The sequence below is a fragment of the Perissodus microlepis genome, chromosome 10 (assembly GCF_051167445.1).
Source record: "Perissodus microlepis isolate ML-2025 ecotype Zambia chromosome 10, ASM5116744v1, whole genome shotgun sequence".
Taxonomy (NCBI): domain Eukaryota; kingdom Metazoa; phylum Chordata; class Actinopteri; order Cichliformes; family Cichlidae; genus Perissodus; species Perissodus microlepis.
In genome coordinates this window covers 26,571,295-26,589,503 of record NC_140470.1, presented here as the reverse complement: position 1 = coordinate 26,589,503, position 18,209 = coordinate 26,571,295, and the positions used below count along the sequence as shown (strand labels likewise).

The 18,209-nt window shown below is 40.1% G+C and overlaps 1 protein-coding gene across 1 annotated transcript in view; it reads right to left on the bottom strand.

The window, feature by feature from the left end:
* Positions 1 to 11,959, bottom strand: part of tlcd3a (TLC domain containing 3A) — a 43,078-nt gene extending 31,119 nt beyond the window's left edge. The window contains exon 1 of the mRNA XM_084940856.1: positions 11,598 to 11,959. Coding sequence (XP_084796982.1) covers positions 11,598 to 11,728 — 131 coding nt within the window. The 5' untranslated portion in view covers positions 11,729 to 11,959. The remainder of the gene's footprint in view (positions 1 to 11,597) is intronic.
* Positions 11,960 to 18,209: the final 6,250 nt, after the last annotated feature.

The window sequence follows — 18,209 nt, the reverse complement described above, 5'->3', positions numbered from 1 at the left end:
GTTCCCTGGATGCTCTCCAACTTGGCAGCACTGACACTAAGCTGCTTTGAAATGACAAAACATGTCCTTTATTCCCCAGCAGTCACTGCAGCCATGACAGACAGCCGCCCATCTAACACAGCGCATTGTTGACTGATTTTCCCGATGGGTCTGTTTTACATCTCCACCTACTCATCAGGAGACAAACACATACTACCAGGCTATGTGTGTTTTGTCTGCCTATGTTTTCCCCCCACCACCCAACAGACGGTATGTACACAGGAAACACATGAACTGTAACTTGTTACAGTTACATAACCCATGTTATGAGTTTTCCAGCTGATCAAATCGTGTATTTACAGCAGGTGCAAACAATACGAGATGCAAAAGTCCAAATAAATAAATAATAAAGCAGCTAAATAAGGGGAAAAAAAAGAACCTGAGATGGTGTACATGTAGGGCTGAGCGATATGGCCTAAAATTCATATTGCGGTATAATTTGAAACACGTGCAGTAACGATATATATCGCGATATATTGTTTTCTTCTGTATAACATATTTTCCACACTATAAGGCACACTTAAAATCCTTTAATTTTCTCAAAAATCGAGAGTGCGCCTTATGTATGAATTCTGGTTGTGCTTACTGACCTCGAACCGATTTTGGCGTGCAGAAATCTGTTAAAAAATGTTTTAGTACAACTTTGGTAAGCCGCACTGCTTGATGGATTGTCAGAGCATTACGGCTGCCGTAGTGAGGAGCTTCACGGAGTAATCTGGGTCCAAAACTCCGCCTGCTTCAGATCCCAAAGTCAAACGAACACTAAGAGTTAAAAACGGTCTAAATTCTTTCTTCTTTAATAAAATGATCAGCGTTGCTGCTTTACCAGGTGTAACAATTAAGTTTAACATCCATGCATCCATGAAAACAGAATTTATTAAATTTAACGGAGTTAGAAGTTAGCAGGAGGTTAGCTCGCTAGTTTCCACCTAAACATGACACACCATGTTCTGACAGAGATTTTTGAAACTAAGTAAAACGTACAGCTCTGCTACCACTTCCAACATAAATGAAGACAGAAAACTAAACAGCAGTGGCGTTTGCAGGGTTACTGAAGTTGGACTACCTGGTATATAATGTTGTGCTACGTGATCGCTAGCGACACAGCTATGTTAGCATAACATTAGCACAGTGAAGCTGGAGGATGAACGCCAACTTTTTTTCCACTCGATAAAAGTTAACGTGAGGGATTCTGGTGGTTAGGGACAAATGCAATCGCATAGCAGGATGCTATACACGGGCCAAACTTCAGTCAGGAGAACAACTGAGATTATTCATCCACAATACGAGGTTAGTTATTAATATACTGCAACAACATGGGAATAGAACAGCTGCGAGAGAATTCAACATTAATGAATCAATGTTACGGAAGTGGAGGAAGCGCAGTTTTTGGCTTTCCCCATATTTCAAAAGTGCTTCATCTCTTTGCTATGACTGTCGCCCGGCATAATTTGCAGATGATAATGGTTGTAGCCGCTGCGATGCTTTCGACCAAAACAGGCGCAGCTTGATGACATCATCAACATGCGCTATCACGATAGAGCGGTATAGTCAAAATCTCTATCGTTGGCCAAATTTATATTGTTTCCATCGCCCACCCCTATGTGCATGTGAAATGTACTTAAGGAAAAAGAACATTACTATAATTTTATTTATTTTATTATTTATGGTTTTAATATTATTAAAGTATCCTTCACATCATTGCGAAAATTAATAACACTGAAATACTGTTGAACTGCACTTTTATTTGACACCCAGTTGTTGAAATCGTCTCTAACTAGACCTCCTTAAATTGAATATCTTGTGAAGCTACAAGTGGGATAATTATTTAGCCCTTGTAAATAATAGATGAGAGGCTTGAGCGAACTACCAAGGAAAATGATTACATATTTCTTGAGAACTGGGGTACTTAACACTGCACAAATTCTTGGCTATGGACTTTTCATTTTCAATTTTCCAGCAAAGATTAATCACATGTACATATATTAACAGTAATTATATTGAGGTATGGCAAAGATCTAGCCTTTACTAATGCAGTGTTATAGAGTTTACTAAGATTTATTGACTAATTTAATTATTTATCCTTTAAGATATAAGTCAGCTGACTGTTTAACCAAGCTTATTGGTTTCTCATAAACTCCTTCAGTTTCCAAAGGCAAACAAACACTAAAACCATCAGGCCATGGCTGTTCTCCCAGGTGTTACAATAAAGTTTAACATAAAGGCATGTATGAAAAATGGGATTTACAAAGTCTATCTGATTTAGAAGTTAGTAGTTTAAGGCTAACAAGTTGACATCTTAAGATGATATACTGGTTCTGTCCAAAGTATTTCTGTGAGGGGAAAAAAGCAGTTACTGACAATAATACTCGAATGGTTTAAGGTGGAGTAGTTGACAAAAAATATCTTCTGCATTGTGTCCAGCTACAGAATTAAGCTTAGGTTAATACAAACTGTAAGATGAGGGACAAACTGTTGTTACTCTATAAAAGTCCCTGCTAACGCTTTCATAATGGGCCAACAGAAAGTCTGAGATGAGCTCAGTAATAACATAAGGCTAGTTATTAATGTTGCTGGATGAATCCTGAACCTCACCAGAGCTGTCAGATTTATCCAGACAGCTCCCCAGCAACTTCAAACAGAAGAGTTGGCCCTTATATCAGAAATATATCGATTCTCCTTTTCCTCTCAAAAACACTTTGCTATTTCTGGAGAGAAACACTGAAACCTGCACTTACACTGTTCCATTAGTTTACTACTAATTTGTAAACTTGATGCTTTGGGTATATAAGATTTGTTAGTACTGAAATGAACTGGCTGAGTCTTGGTTTATTAATTAGCTCTTTGCCAGTAAGCCATCCACAGAACCTTCTACTCCCATTTGAACATTTGTGCAATAGCAACCTTATGCTAGTCGACTTAGTAATGTATAGGATCAGAAACAGTTCCTCAGAATGAGTCACATCATCAGAAAAGTGTTAACAGAGGTCAAAGTCAAGGGCCTTTTTATCCATAGACTTCTACAGGACTTTTCTGCATCCACAGGTATCATCTCTGGTTGCCTTTAAAAAGAGTACTTGACCTTTCAGAAGCTAAGTCATTTTTTTAAGTGGATGAAGTTGAAAAGGGAAGCAAAAAATGCCATTCGTGCATTTTTTTTGGGGTCATGATTATGATGATAGCACACCTTTTAACGTGAATTGATAGCGAGTTCCCATAGATCCACCAAGGTGTTACACATACAGCCACAAAGCACCAAATTCCTTTAGTCTGAGTGAGTAAGTGATTACAGTTTGCACCCAGACATACTCAGGCTAGTTTTAGAAGGTCAAAAGACTGCTTTCTTTCTTTCTTTCTTTTTTTTTTTAAAACAGTGCACTAACAAATGGCAGTGCTGAGAAACAAAGAGTATTTGTGGTTTCCTGCTTGAACCTGCAGTCAGCTCAAACCGGCGGGGGACCACGGCCATGATACCGGCATCAGCAAGTGAACAATAGCCATGTGACACGCAAGTACAAAAACCACAGGTCTGAGCTAGGAAAACTTAACAGGCCTTCTTCTCTCTTTCCCCCACAAACTCAATCCCCTCACACCGGCTTTACTGCCTTCTAAGGCTGTATGGTCTCATACTCTGTCACAAGACTCAGTTCATACAGCCAATTCATTGTGCGTCCGCCAATAACCCCCTCTCTCCCCCCTGCAGCTGAAAAGTTGAGTTCGACGGGGTGAGGAGCGTGAAGTGGGGGAAAAGGGCAAGAATTCTTTGTTGCCTTGTTCGGTAATGTTGTCTTTTCTTCCCTACTGTGTCAGGCCAGCGAACAACCTCAGCTTCCCTTTCAGTGTTACCAGGTCTTCGCACTGACTGTTTTGTTACACATGGACTACTTGCTCTTTCGTGTTCCGTCTCTCGCTCTCTCTCTCTCTCTCTCTCACTCAAACATACACACACTCACACACACACACACACACACACACACACACCCACAGTGTCTGACAGCAAGAAGTGGTGTTTTTGTTCCTCTAGTAAATGGGCTACGTAATGTGTAGGTCCATGGGCACTGCAGCAGAGCAAAAGAAAGTGACAGCAGAACCAAAAAAAGCAAACAGGGTAAAGTGCATTTCATGGCAAGAAGGAACTCTCCCACTCTTCCATCAGAACCCCTTGATTGTATAAATGGATGCTGGAATGTCACTGGCTGCGTATATGGGTATATGGGTATGCGTATTGAGTTTAAGCCAGGAGAGCAGCACATTTCCTGGTGGCTTGACGGTCATTTTGGTCAGCCACTTGATATGCAAACATTTAAGCACTGTAACAAATCTAGACATTACAGGTATGCACTTGTTCTGATAACATCTCCCGCTCTCTTTCAAATAAACTCCTAGTGACAACTATCACACATATTGCAGGGGCAAAATAAGACTTGTTGTTTGGCATTAAATTCCAGTAAACAGCTTGCCACAAGCCTTAGTAACTCAAGTTTGTGTGCTTAATTATATTGTATCCTCCCTTGGAGAAATAAATGGGGGTGCATATGGGTTGTGTTGATTGGCGCAGACTGACTCCAACTGTAATGTGCTGCCTATCTGTCTGAATTCATACATTTGCAAACCTTCACAAATCTATCCAAGAGTGACTCCAGTCTGGACAGGTAAGACCCCAGTTGTACGGAAACAGGCAACCTGTGTAACCAAAAGTTGCCACCGAGAGGTTGATGGTGCTGCAAGCAGTTGCTGAGAGCAAAAATTCAATTCAATAACCAGGCAACCACTGATTTTTTTCTAGTCTTGAGGTTTTATTATTTGCCATTTTTTCTCTAGTGTGACTGAGACTTAGGTGAGTTAAAATGCTTCAACTAGAGAAAAAAGTTACATCCTACGGGAACATGTCCATGTGTATATACACCCCATGGGCATGTGCCTTGCAGCACACAACAGGAGTTTTACCCGCACCTTTTCGCACAGGACATATGGGAAAAGTGGCATATTAAAGCTCATGTCTGATTGTAGGTCATAGTCGGCAAATGTTTGATCCATCTCTTTGTCCAGTAATGTCACGAAAAGTTCAGCCCCGCATGTGTTAAATCAGCTAACAGAGATGAGAGGGAAAGCGAGAAGCTGGAGGTAAACAACAGAAGGAACTGGAGTCCCCGCTGAGCTCTAAAATCACCCCGATGCCGAGATGATCATCTCTTCCACACTTATTCCATTAACTTGTATTTACAGTCAAAATAAAGCTAACTGTTTTGTGTTAACACACACAAATCCTTCAGGTGTCCAATTTATGCTACTTGGAAGCCTGTGATACAAAGCATGGTACAGGCAGAAGATGTAGACATTAAAGGCCAGTTTAGTGGTTGAGGGCGAGCAGTGTGACAGCCTGCAGGCACTGTGGCTTGTAAGAACGATGTTTTCCGATAGCTGAGCATTTGTAAATTAGCAGAAGCGTTATTCGGCAGTAGGCTTCGGTGTATTTCAGTGCATAGCTAACTCAGCAGTCGGCCCTGACCAGAGCTCAGAAGAGGATTAGCTAGAGTGACAGCTTACAAATGAGCGCTGAACTGAACTGTGCAAATGTGAGCAAGTCACACTGATGCCCCCCCCCAACACATTTATAATTAATACTAATGACATCCAAAGTTAAAAACGTTTCTAATGTAATGATTTTATCGTTCATTCACGTGGCTTGTTCAACTCTAATAAAAAATGTAACTTCCTGGGATTTCTCTGTGACTATTTATTGGAGTGAAAGTACTAGAACTGAACTGAACTGCATAGTTGTGGTTGGCTGATATCAGTAGATAAGCATTATTCTAAGGTGTAATGAATGGGAAACTGATGTAATTAAGGATTGTTTTCTACTCCCCCAATTTTTTATTTTTTAATTTGAAAACTGCGTTATTGTTTTTAAGAAACTAGATGCCATTTAAAAGCTAGACTGTATATGAAAGATGGATGTGGCAACTGAAATGTTTTTGAAGACTCAAGCTAAGCATTTTAAAACAGAGTTATTATAAAAACTAAACCAAAAAGAAGTGAAAAAGCATTTTAATTAAATTAAATAGAGGTAAAAACTAAAGTCACTTTTTAGACCCAGAAGCTAAATCTAGTATTTATAAACAGTCTATGAATACTGTCTAACACAGTGGTCCTCAACCTTTTTTGCACCACGGACCGGTCTTTAAGGTGTCGCAGATAAATACAACAAAATAAAATGATACGACCGAGACAAAAACTGTTGTATTTTGTAAATATAATAATAAATGCAAATTCACTGTGTAACTTTTTTAGTTGCGTCCTCCTGAAATGCGCCAACAAAATTGAGAGTAACATTCTCCGCTCTGCCCCTTAATGCTCTCTGGTCGCTATGGTAACAGTCCGTGGCCCGGGGGGTTTGGGACCACTGGTCTAACCTATTCTGTTGCATATGCTGCATAAAATAGCACTATCCGGTCTTAAAGTCTGATGTTATTAGTCATGTTTGGACCCAAACTCTGCTGCAGGTCCCAAAGTCAAACGAACAATGCGGCATCACTGAGAGTTGAAAAACTGTCTAAATTCTTCAATCTGTAATAATATGATGGCTGCTTTTCCAGGTGTAAAAATTAAGTTACCAGGCATCCATGAAAACAGAATTCATTAAATTTAACAGAGTTAGAAGTTAGCAGGGCGTTAGCTCGCTAGTTTCCATCTCAATATAATATACCATGACAGAGATTCCTGAAAAAAATTAAGACGTACAGCCCTACTAACACTTCCGATATAAATGAAGTCAGGGAAGTAAACAGCAGTGACATTTGTAGGGTTACTGAAGTTGGGCTAGCTGGTATATAATGATGTGGTACATGATCGCTAGCGACACAGCAATGTTAGCATAACATAAACACAGTGAAGCTAGAGGATGAACGCTAACGTTTTTCCACTCAAAAGTTAAGTTGAGGATTCCAGATGGTTAGGGACAAAAGAAATCGCATGGCAGGATGTTGTAAACAGACCAAACTTCAGTCAGGAGAACAACTGAGATAATCGATCCACAATACGAGGTTAGTCATTAATTTACTGCTGCATGAGCTGGGCTGTAGTTACTACGTATGGTTTTAAAAACGGAGCTTTAAAACGAATAGCAGTAATAAAAACCAAGAGAGGAAGACAGTGATCACTGACTGTTTTTAGGACTTAAATAGGACAAGATACAATCATTTTGATCTATGATTATTATTCCTTACATTGAGGTAAAAATAATTATTCTTTCACTGATAAATTAGCAAACTGCAGCAAAAAAAGTAGACAAATGCTTAGGAGGACTTGACAGCGCTAGTTGTGGGCTGCCAAGCTACATGTAGGCTGTATCCCAATTCAGGGTCTGCAGCCTTAAAGGCCGCATTTTAAGGCCGATTACGTCACAGCGACGCGACGAAGGCTGTCCCAATTCGAAGGCTGCTCGAAATGCGGCCCTCAAATGTGTCCTTCATTTCCCTGAATTTTAAGGATGTGGCGGTGTAGACTTCGTGGCCCAACATATCCCAGAATGCATAGCGCGGCGGTGGGTGTGGATAATTTTGCCGAAAAAAAACGACGGATGAGGGGCGCCCGAAGAGTAAACTTTAAGTAAGTACTGAATATTATGTCACTTATTTATGTGCAAATGTTTAATAACGAAGAACATTAAAACATTACTGTTGGCCACATGTCGGCAAAGTTATGTGACAATAGTGACGTTTGTACTAACTTGGTTTTAAAGCCTTTACTTTAAAATATACGCCGTTCAATAGCTGACCTTAATCTTACAGAGAATGATCAAAGCTCATGTAGAAACAAACAAACAAATGAACAAAAGATTTTCTCCTTCATTTCTGTCAAACAAAGCTGTATGACACGTTTCCAGCTGTTAGTATCATGGTTGCTAGGCAACCTGGCCAGCGCGACGGAGGCCAGACCGTCCCATTTCACAAGCCTCGCACTTCCGGCCTTAGCGGTCTTTGAGTACGCGGCCCTTGAGGACCGTTAAGGCTGCGTACTTTAAGGCTGCAGACCGTGAATTGGGATACAGCCGTAGTTACATCTCCAGCGAAGTGCATAGTGTAGGTTATGTCGTAGGGTTTCCATGGGTTTGCGTATCTACGCCAGTGACTTGAGACAGAAGCATAAATCCTTTGTAAGGCAAAAGCAATGTAACAAATAGTGTAACAAATTACTTTCTTCAGAGAGATGTATTATGTATGGAGAAACATTTTTTCTAATTGCTGCATAGTGGACAGCTTTCTGTATTGAGCAAAAAGAAACTCATCTCATCGATCAGTGGATATTACAGTCACACTGTAGTTAGGACCATTTTATATATGCTCTGGTCAAAAGCTTACATGCAATCATTATGGGGATGAAATTCATGATAAATTTGAGCTTTTAATGATTTCCTTGAACACTACTTTTTCCAGGGTGCAATGACTGCACAGCATACATCTTTAAGGACTTTAAAAAACAAAAGCTGGGTGCACAAGTCTGAATTAATTTTGGATTTTCTCTAATCCACACAGGGTCAAAAGTATACATACATCCCCACATGGTTAAAAGTCACCTTAGGAAGGTGCACATCAACCAGATGTTTTTGGTAGGCATCAACAAGATTCTGGTATAATTCTGGCTAAATATTTGATCCCTCTTTTTGGAAGAATTGGGAGTTGATTTAAATTGATTGGTTTCCTGGCACTGACCCGGCTTTTAGGCATAGTCCACAGATTTTCATTAGGGCTGAGGTTTATCTTTGGGAAGGCTATTCTAGCAGCTTCATGTTCACCTGCTTTATCTATCCCAAACCATTTTTGATACGTGTTTGGGATCATTGTCCTATTGGAAAACCCAACTGTGTCCAAGTTTCAACTGTCTAGCAGTTGGTTTGAGGTGACATTGAAGAATTTGTAGATAAACCTCCGTCATTATTATTACATGAACCAGTACCACTGGCAGCATAACAGCCCCAAAGCATGATGCTACCACCGCTACCGTGATTGACAGATGTTAGTGTTCCTAGGCTGGAATGCGTCACCTTTAAGGCCCCAGTACAGGGCTTTGGAGCGTGATGTCACGGGGGTGGGCGTGGACAGGATTTTGGCCTGATGCGCCATTTTCTGGGTCCAAACAAAGCGCAAGCGAAAAAGGACCGAAGGCACACACAACAGCCAGGGTTCGTACTTGCTGTGTGGTCGGCTGCAATGTTCGATCGCTGGAATAAGCTTAAAAAGGGTTTGTCTTTTTATTCTTTCCCAACCTGGAAGCAACATGAGGGAGCTTATATGGCGGACCTTACAAAACGAAGGCGTTTAGCCTGGATAGCAGCCGTGAGACGAGCTGTTATCCAGTTCGCTTCCATCTCCAGATATCTGTTGGTGTGCTCCAGACATTTTCACTCCGGTAAGTTCTATATATGTACATATCACTCTTTATAGCTTAATAATATTATTGTTGGGGCTCTCGGAGGTTATAGAAATTGCGAACAAACATAGAATTGAGTGACTGTGCAGACATACGTGCTATGTAACGATTCGCTAATTATTTCGCACAACTGTAGGGAAGCCTGCCTATGAAATGGATCAAACAAATCCAGACTGGGTACCAACGTTACACATGGGGCACTCCGAAATCCGAACGTGAGGGTTAGGATTAGGGTTAACAAGATAAGTGAAGATATCGGGGTAGGACAGTGGTGGTAAGTTGTCTGGGTCTTTACTCCACTGCCGTATTTCATATAGGTCCACATTTGCGGTGCACTCTATTTTTTTCAAGTACCGCTGCTTCACCTCTGGACGCAATCGGTCTCTATACCGTCTGTTTTCTTTTGAGCTGCTTTTAAGCATGTTTCTTGTCGTCGTTGTTCCAACAGTGTGTTTGTTTTGATTTGTGGACCCGGAAAATGGCACCGCGCTCCCACAATACATTGCAGCGTGACGTCAACTCCAAAGCCCTATACTTGCCACCACAACATCGTCTCACACTCACTTGTTTTTATACGCGCTGATGCAGTATTCTCCTGAACACTAGGTGTCGCCACTCAGACGATAGCACATCACATGAGAACTGATATAGGAGAAGAAGTACATTGTTGAGTGTTTTTTCCACAAACTCCTAAGTGTTGACTCTCAAACTGTTCCACCATCTCCCTCTGTATATCTATACGCCTCTGAGCTTCTGTACTGGAATATTAATATGGCAGTAAAAACCAGCACGACTGCAGACTCTTGTCTTTAACCCAGCTGTGGCACCCACAGCACAACGCACCATGTTAAAAAAATCGAGATGTGCATGACCAGCCATAGCGCCACAGGATGTGATGTCAAATCTGGTGAGTGACACACAGGACAGAGCAAGCATAATGGCGCATTACTTCTCTAAACATACTTGCTGTCATTGTAGCTAAATCTTTATTTCATTTGATCATAAAGTTTTTCTCCAGAAGCCATTTCACTTGCCCGTGACCCTAATACGAATATCGAGTAGCTGCAAACTTTAGTCAAGCTTGAAGGCGTCGATTTTGCGGCAGGGGCTTCATTTTTGCTCAGTACCCTGTCACTTAACAGCGATGTAAAACTCATTTCAGTATAGGACACTGCTGTTCCAGAAGTTTCCAGTTCACGGCAGCCTTGAGCCCTGGTGGTTCCTGGGTTGTCCCTGAACACCCTAGCCAATTTCCTATCAGCTGAGGGTGATAGTTTGGCCTTTCTCACTATTCTGAGTATTGGTCAGTCCAATAAGTACTGTCAAACGAATCTTTTTTTTTCCTTTGCAAAGGGAAACTGCTAGCTGTAGTGAATAGTGATCATTAACAAGTTAACAGACCATGATCTTGTCAATTTAACACTGTAAACCTTCACTTATTAAAAGGTGTAAGTAAATGTATGTATATAATATTTAAACCTGTATGGATACTTTTGTGTGTGTGGATTGGAGAAAATCCAAAATAGATTCAAAATTGTGCAACCAATTCTTGTTTTTTAAAGTCCTTAAAGATGTATGCTGTAAAACCATTCCACGTTGGAAAAAGAACTATTCAAAAAAATCGTTAAAAGCCCCATGACAATCATGCGATGATAAGTACATGTAAACTTCGGACCACAATTGAATGCATGTTAGTGCACCTTTTTAAGCACATTATATCATCGATTTCGCAATCATGCAAACAAATAACAAAGCACTTGGCGCATCATGCTTACAAAGACTCTTTTTAAAGCCTGCTGTGGTATTTTCCTACAGGGGACCCATAGTTTGGATTTGCTGTATCTGCAAATCACCGTTACAAATACTCTTCGTGATTATTGAGCCCAATTTGCAGAAAAAGGAGCACAACAAAAATGTAGAAATAAATAGAAAAATATATTTCGCTTAAAATGACCACACTGGCTACTCAACATAAATAAGTTTCCGTCATGTATGAAAAAAATACAGCACACCAAGGAGCTAACGGGATGAGGGAAAATGTCCGTAGCTACAGAGCGGGGAGTAAGCTAGCACCGGGCGCTAGTTAGTGAGTTTGTGTTGTATAAAGTGGTGAGTTTAAGCTGGGTTACCTCTCGCTGACCAGTACCACGTCGGCATCGCTCCAGTGTTTGAACACACACGGTAGGATCTTCCTGAAGGCGAAGAAGAGACCGGGGAAAACTACGGCGCCACACGCTAAAACTTGCAACATCCTGCTCATATTTTCCTCTCTAGCCGCCCGGACACCTGACTCTCTCTCTCCCCTCCGCGAGCTTCGACTGTTTACACGCGGCTGTGAGGCATTTTTCACGCGGCCGGGTTCGGCGTCTTTCACCGGGAACAGTCCACCATCAGCACACACACTCGCACATACTCACACACTCGCACATACTCCGCCAAGGCTCAGCAGCAGCAGCAGCAGTACCAGTGTTGAGCTAACTGCAAACAGACGTCAACTACCCGTGGAGACTTTCAAAATAAAAGGCTTGACCTGCGTGTTTCCCCTAGCGGAAGCGGTAATATCGCAACACAAACACCACTAGGCTTTTATTTTGAAGGTCATTCTTTTCGCAGCATTTACGGTAAATTTAACAACTTGGAATTTAACAGTGTTTTATTAAAATTGCGGCTTGTGTTTTCAGCTTAACTTAAATATAGATCTTAATGCCTTTGCAGCTGTTGTGTATGTGTTATAGCACATAGACGAACTACCTCCTTTAGCGAAAGTAGTCATACAACAAAATCAGTAGTTGCGTAAGCAGGCATTCAATTTTTTGTTTCTCCACTTGGGGGCAGTGCAAGTGTTATATCATCACCAAGTTTGTGTGACGGATGTGTTATGGAGCACTTGTCAGCAGATAGAGCTAAATTATCAGATAAGTAAGAGACGTGTGTAGTATTCGCCCTCGGCTGAGCGACTGAGTAAAGCCATGTGTGGCATTTAAATTGTCCTCTGTGCTCAGCAGCTCGTCAGTAATTTGTTGCTGTTGAAAGCAGCCTTCTGCCATTGGAAATAAGGGGTTATGTAAATGATGAAAATCCTTCAACAGCAAATTAAAAGAGGTTAAAGAGCCATGGGGCTTAGAAAGAGAGATAGAACCTTCTGCCAATGAATTAACACCGGTGACTCTGTCTCTGTATCTGTCCACCTCTCATCTGAGGTCATCAGTCTCAGATACTGCTATCAGCTGTCAAGTAAACACTCTCTTTAAAGTCAGTTAACCTGACTTCGCTGAGCTCTGTCAGGTAGTGTCTTGATAGCTGCTTGTAGAGTGTCTGGCATTGAGATTTTATCTAATCCTTTATTTCTGTGTGTTTAACTAGTGCAAACAGTGGTGGTGCTTTTTCTTTTTAAATTTGTTATTCAGTCCTGTGAAAAAGCGATTTAAAGATGTGCTTTTCTGTGTTACTGAGCACAGAACAGTAAGGTTTTCCTGTATGTGTTTTTTTCTATATATTTTTTGCTTTTATTTTGATAATGAGCTTGTCTGTATATGAATAAGGGGATATAATTGGTGTTTTCTTCTAACTCTGGTATTTTTTTTAATCAATTTTGAGCAAAAACCCATTAATGTACTCTCTAATACATATCTTTTTAATATAATATCCTCTATTAAAGTGCCTTTTTCTTAGAGAAACAGAGCATTGTTTATTGCATATTTGAATACTAGCATGGAGGGTCCGGGAATGAGGGCAGCTTAGGATATCTCAAAAGGAAAAAAAGGAATTCAGTTTGAGCACAAGCTAAAGGGTCATACGGCTTATCAGAATGCAAATATCAGATGGTAGCTGCTTTCCTTATCACTGTCATAGACACATAATATAACCCCCCCCCCCTATAAAATACTAATTTCCATATTTGCCACACCCAAATTCACCGTCCTTGGACATTCCACAAAGTGGATGGAACTGTTAAAAATGTAACCATTTTATTTGCATGAAAAACAAAGTGCGGGCCATGATTCAATACCCTGCAGAACCACTTTTAGATTATCAAATTCTTGAATATATTGTTTTCTGCATGACTTTTTCTCTCACATTGTTGTGGGGAAATTTGGGTGGCTTCAGTTCACTGAGGTTTGCAAGTATTTGTTTATGCAATACTGGGTCAATGCATCACCTTGACACTTTTCTTTTTCCTGTTCGGGATCATTGTCCTGTTGCATGAACCAGTTTTAAGCAATCTTTAGCTGTCAGACAGACGGCCTCACATCTGACTCTAGAATACTTTGGTGTACAGAGGTCAATTCAATGACTACAAGGTGCCCAGATCCTGCGGCTCCCTCCACCACCGTGTTTATGCTGTGGTGATCATAATCCCTGTGGCTATGCTGTGTTTGATTGTGATTATGGCCAAACCTCTCCACTTTGGTCTGCACAGGTGACATTGTTCCAGGAGAGGTGTGATTATCTTGCTGTCATCTTATTTTAAGAGAGAAAAGGCTTTCCCCTGGCAACTCTTTTAAACAAGCCATGCTTGCTCAGTCTTGTTCTAATGTACTGTCATGAATTATAATATTTAACATGGTAATTGAGGTCACTAGGGTCTGAGGTGTAGCTCTTTGGTTTTTAGCAGTTTCTTAGAGAATTACACGGTCTGACTTTAGGATGAATTTGCTGGGACATCCACTCCTGGGAGGATTGTGACTGTCAAACTGCCCAAACCTTTTATGTGGGTAGTCTCATTAGCTAACGATCATTAAATCATGTGCATTTGTTTAGCAGCACCTTGATCTCTTAACTCCATTTGGAACAGTAAGACCATGCTTTTACAATCCTGCACAGGTACCTGTAAAATTCTTTTCACATGATCAACTATATTTTTCCACATGATCCACACACCAGCTGGTATTGATCAGGCTATAATATGTGCATTCATTGGCATGAATGTCAATAGAATAGAATTCAGATTAATCTAATTAAACCCTAAAATTAAAACGTGATGGCGTTAGGAGGGACAGAGGAACTCACAAACAAGATGCCAAAGCAACAGTGCTTGAGATGATAGATTAATAATAAAAATAATCACTATCTGACAGTTATATACAAGTATTATATACAAGTAAGTTGTAAGTTATATACAAGTAATCAGTAAAATAGCAGACTTGCTATGAAGTATCAGATAAACAGAAAAATGTCAGATCCGAGTTTCTAAAACCCACAAGTTGCATCTTTAAAAAGCTCCACCATGACAACACGCCCGTGATTCCTTATTGTAAATGTGACCATTATGAGATGTGTTTCATTTCCTCTGAAAATGTGTAACGATGAATAAAAAGTGAAGAAATCTAAAGTGTAAATTCTAAAGTGTGCGTGTGGCTGCCAGATGAGTGTTTGATTGTTTCAGAAACAGGCATGACCTTTGTCAGAGACGTTAAAGATCTTTGAAGTGTAAGTGTAATGAGGAAAACACATCCGTCATGAAAGGAGCCATAAACGCTATCGGCCTTCCACAAGGGGTAATATTTGTAGATGACTTAGTTAAATCGTACTTCAGTATCAGCTTAGGTAACAGGGAACGGATTTCTCTTGGCCTGGCTTGTGCAAGATAAAGTGGCTGGCGATTGGTTACACCCTCGTGCAGCAATGAGGATGTACGCTGTATCACAAGACACGATAAGACAGCGGATCAACTCATTTCACTAACTCATCTACACATTACAGTACTGTAATAGTATTTTGAGTATAATCTTGAAATTTCAACTTTAATCTCAAAATGAATATTCTTTTTCTTAATGTGGCCCTAAGACTCCATTGTAGCCTTTTCTCTAGAAAACAAGAGAAGAGAAAATCTGGGAGGCAAAGAAAATCTAAAAACTGTTGAAACTTTACCGTGCTGTGTCCTATTTGCTGTCCCGTAAGCGGATAGTAAATAGTTTTATAGGGGTAGTGGTAAATGTGTCTTGATCTTATTTCTTAGGCCACCGTTATCGCTGAGTGACATCAAAATACTCAGAATTCACTCACAGAATAGGTGGAGTGTACCAGTGCCACATCAGGACAGATGCTGATGTCATTTTAGAGTGAGTGGGTGAAACAGTGTAGATTAGGCCATGTGCAGACTTGTTTTGGAGATTTGGGTGGATTCTGTACAAAATAAATTCCACTCAACAAAGATAAAATCTAATGTCTCCAAAAGTTGATTCTGTTCATCTGGACGTAGCGTTTTGTGGGAGAAACGTGTCGTCACTCATCCAAGTGACTTCTTCAGTCTCAGCTGACTGCAGGTTTCCCCAATCTTATAAACAGTACATTTGCATAATGACTGAAAGCAGCCCACTGAAGGGACAATGGGCTGATGGGCTGGGAGGTCAGTTCCTTAATCTTAATTATGCAAATTCTCATGACCATTGATCAACAACCACTGACCAAAACCCACTGATCAAAGACCACTGATCAATGGCCATGAGTACCATTCACAGAGAGTTGGGGAATGGCTGCAATCACAGGATTGTAAGATGTCGAAAGATGTACAAGTCTAAGACCAGGCAACAAAGGAAGTTTGACTTGCTTGTTGTACGTCGGAAACCACCGCAAAATACGGAGCGTGTCCTCAGTGACCAGAAGAGACAAGGATGCGACACAGAGGATGTGGACAAGTGGGTGAAGAATTTGTCTGACAGACAGCTCACCCAAACAAAATACAAAATAAAATGATACAACCAAGACAAAAACTGTGGTATTTTGTAAATAAAATAATAAACGTGAATTTACTGTGTAACTTTTTTAGCAGCGTCCTCCTGAAATGTGCCAACAACATCGAGAGTAACATCCTCCTCTCTGCCCCTTAATGCTCTCTGGTCGCTATGGTAACATGTAAATATTTCTTTCAAAATGAGACACACAACTACAAAACAGGAAAAGACCCAGGAAAACAGAGTTAATGATAAAAATCCTGAAAACCATAAATTTCACACCCGAGCCTCAACTTTTGCGGGGTTGGGGGCAGCTTACTTAGATAACTTAAAAATGTTATTGTCTGGCTTTTTTCAGTGTTTTATTTGTTCCTGAGTAAATCGGTTTGGCTGAGATTAAAGTTATACTTTTCACACAGCTGAATAAACATCAAACAGAAAACTGATTAAACAGAAATGTGAGCTGGTAGAGAATTTACTCCATTGTCCTGTTATATTTGAGGGAGTAAAGAGCAGACTGTTGAGTTTGTCTCCACCGAGACAATCTGCAAATTTCATTAAAAGTTTAATAAACTATCATAATGTCTTTATTTTTAGTTAGCACATACCTTAACACTTCAAGCTGTAAGGTAATGATAGTTATATAAGAGCAGGTACATGCTGGTGCAATAAGCTGTATGTTTTACGTCCACTGGATGCATGACCTTAGTCGACTAATCGCAAAAATAATTGGTGACTAGTCGACTATCAAAAAAAATCATTTGTGGCAGCCCTACTGTTGAGATGCCATTCTTAAGGAAGTTAAACAGGGAAATGCTGATGTATGCCAAATTACATAAGCTGGACTGAAAACCAGTGATAACATGATTGATTTCCTCCTTACAACAGTGAGTGTCTACAGTCATCTGTAAAACACAGTGGAGGCTCTGTCACGGTTTGGGGCTGCGTTTCAGTCACTGGTGTTGGAGATCTTGTAAAAATTGATGGAATTATGAACACAGAAAAGTACCATCAGATTTTGATCCCCCATGCTGTAGTATCTGGAAAAATTCTTATTGGTAACTGCTTCATTTATCAGCCTGAAAATGACTCTAAACACACTGCCAATGCAGTGAGAGCATACACGGAGAGAAAAACACATAATGAAACTCTGTCAGTGATTGGTTGGCCTGAAGAAATCCAAAGTGTAAAGTCTAAAGTGTGCGTGTGGCTTTGAATGTCCTTGAAGAAACCTAATCTGATCACTGAGCTCATTTTATATGACCCAACCTGTTAGCCTTTAACATAATAAGTGTGATAAAAATAACTTTAATTTTATATTTTGCCCCATAAAAATATACCCTTTGCCTCCTTCATAATTACTATAGATATTACTTTAGAGGGTTTCGCCTCTCTGACATAATTGTGATGTGATGATCTGAAGAGTTATAGGAATTTACTTGATAGCTATACAAAAAATGTAGTTAAGACTACAATATGTCTCTATGAAAAGTAGAGAGCAACTTTCTCTTCACCTAACAGTACAAAGTCCTGCACAGCCATCCTTCATCCTTCACTGATGTATAACTTGGATGTGGTCCAAGAACAAATTATCTTCTGTATGTTTGCATTGTTCCCTGGAAAAGATCCAACAATCATAATCCAGGCTGGAATTACATTTCCTGAAAAACGTAACTAAGAACGCAAACTGCATAATAATGAAACTGACTAGAAGATGGGGTTAATATTCACACATCCCACATCATAGTTTTCATGTTTAATGGAAACTAATTTTCACTCAGGGGTTCCACAAGGATCCATTCTCAGACATTTGCTTTTTTAAATAATTGCTTTTGCTTGGTGAGTTTATAGACAGTACAATTTAACACCTTTATTCTAGTGACTTATTTCATCATGTCGCATTATTTTTCAATGACAAAGTTATATTTTTATTACACATTCTCCTCAGGTCAGAGGTCATTGGGTTAGAACTGAAGTGGCACTTTTGTTTACACAGCTTTTATGTTATTCAATCTTTTCGAGCGGCTGCTGTCATCAGCGTACAGACTCGATAGTACCGATAGTTTT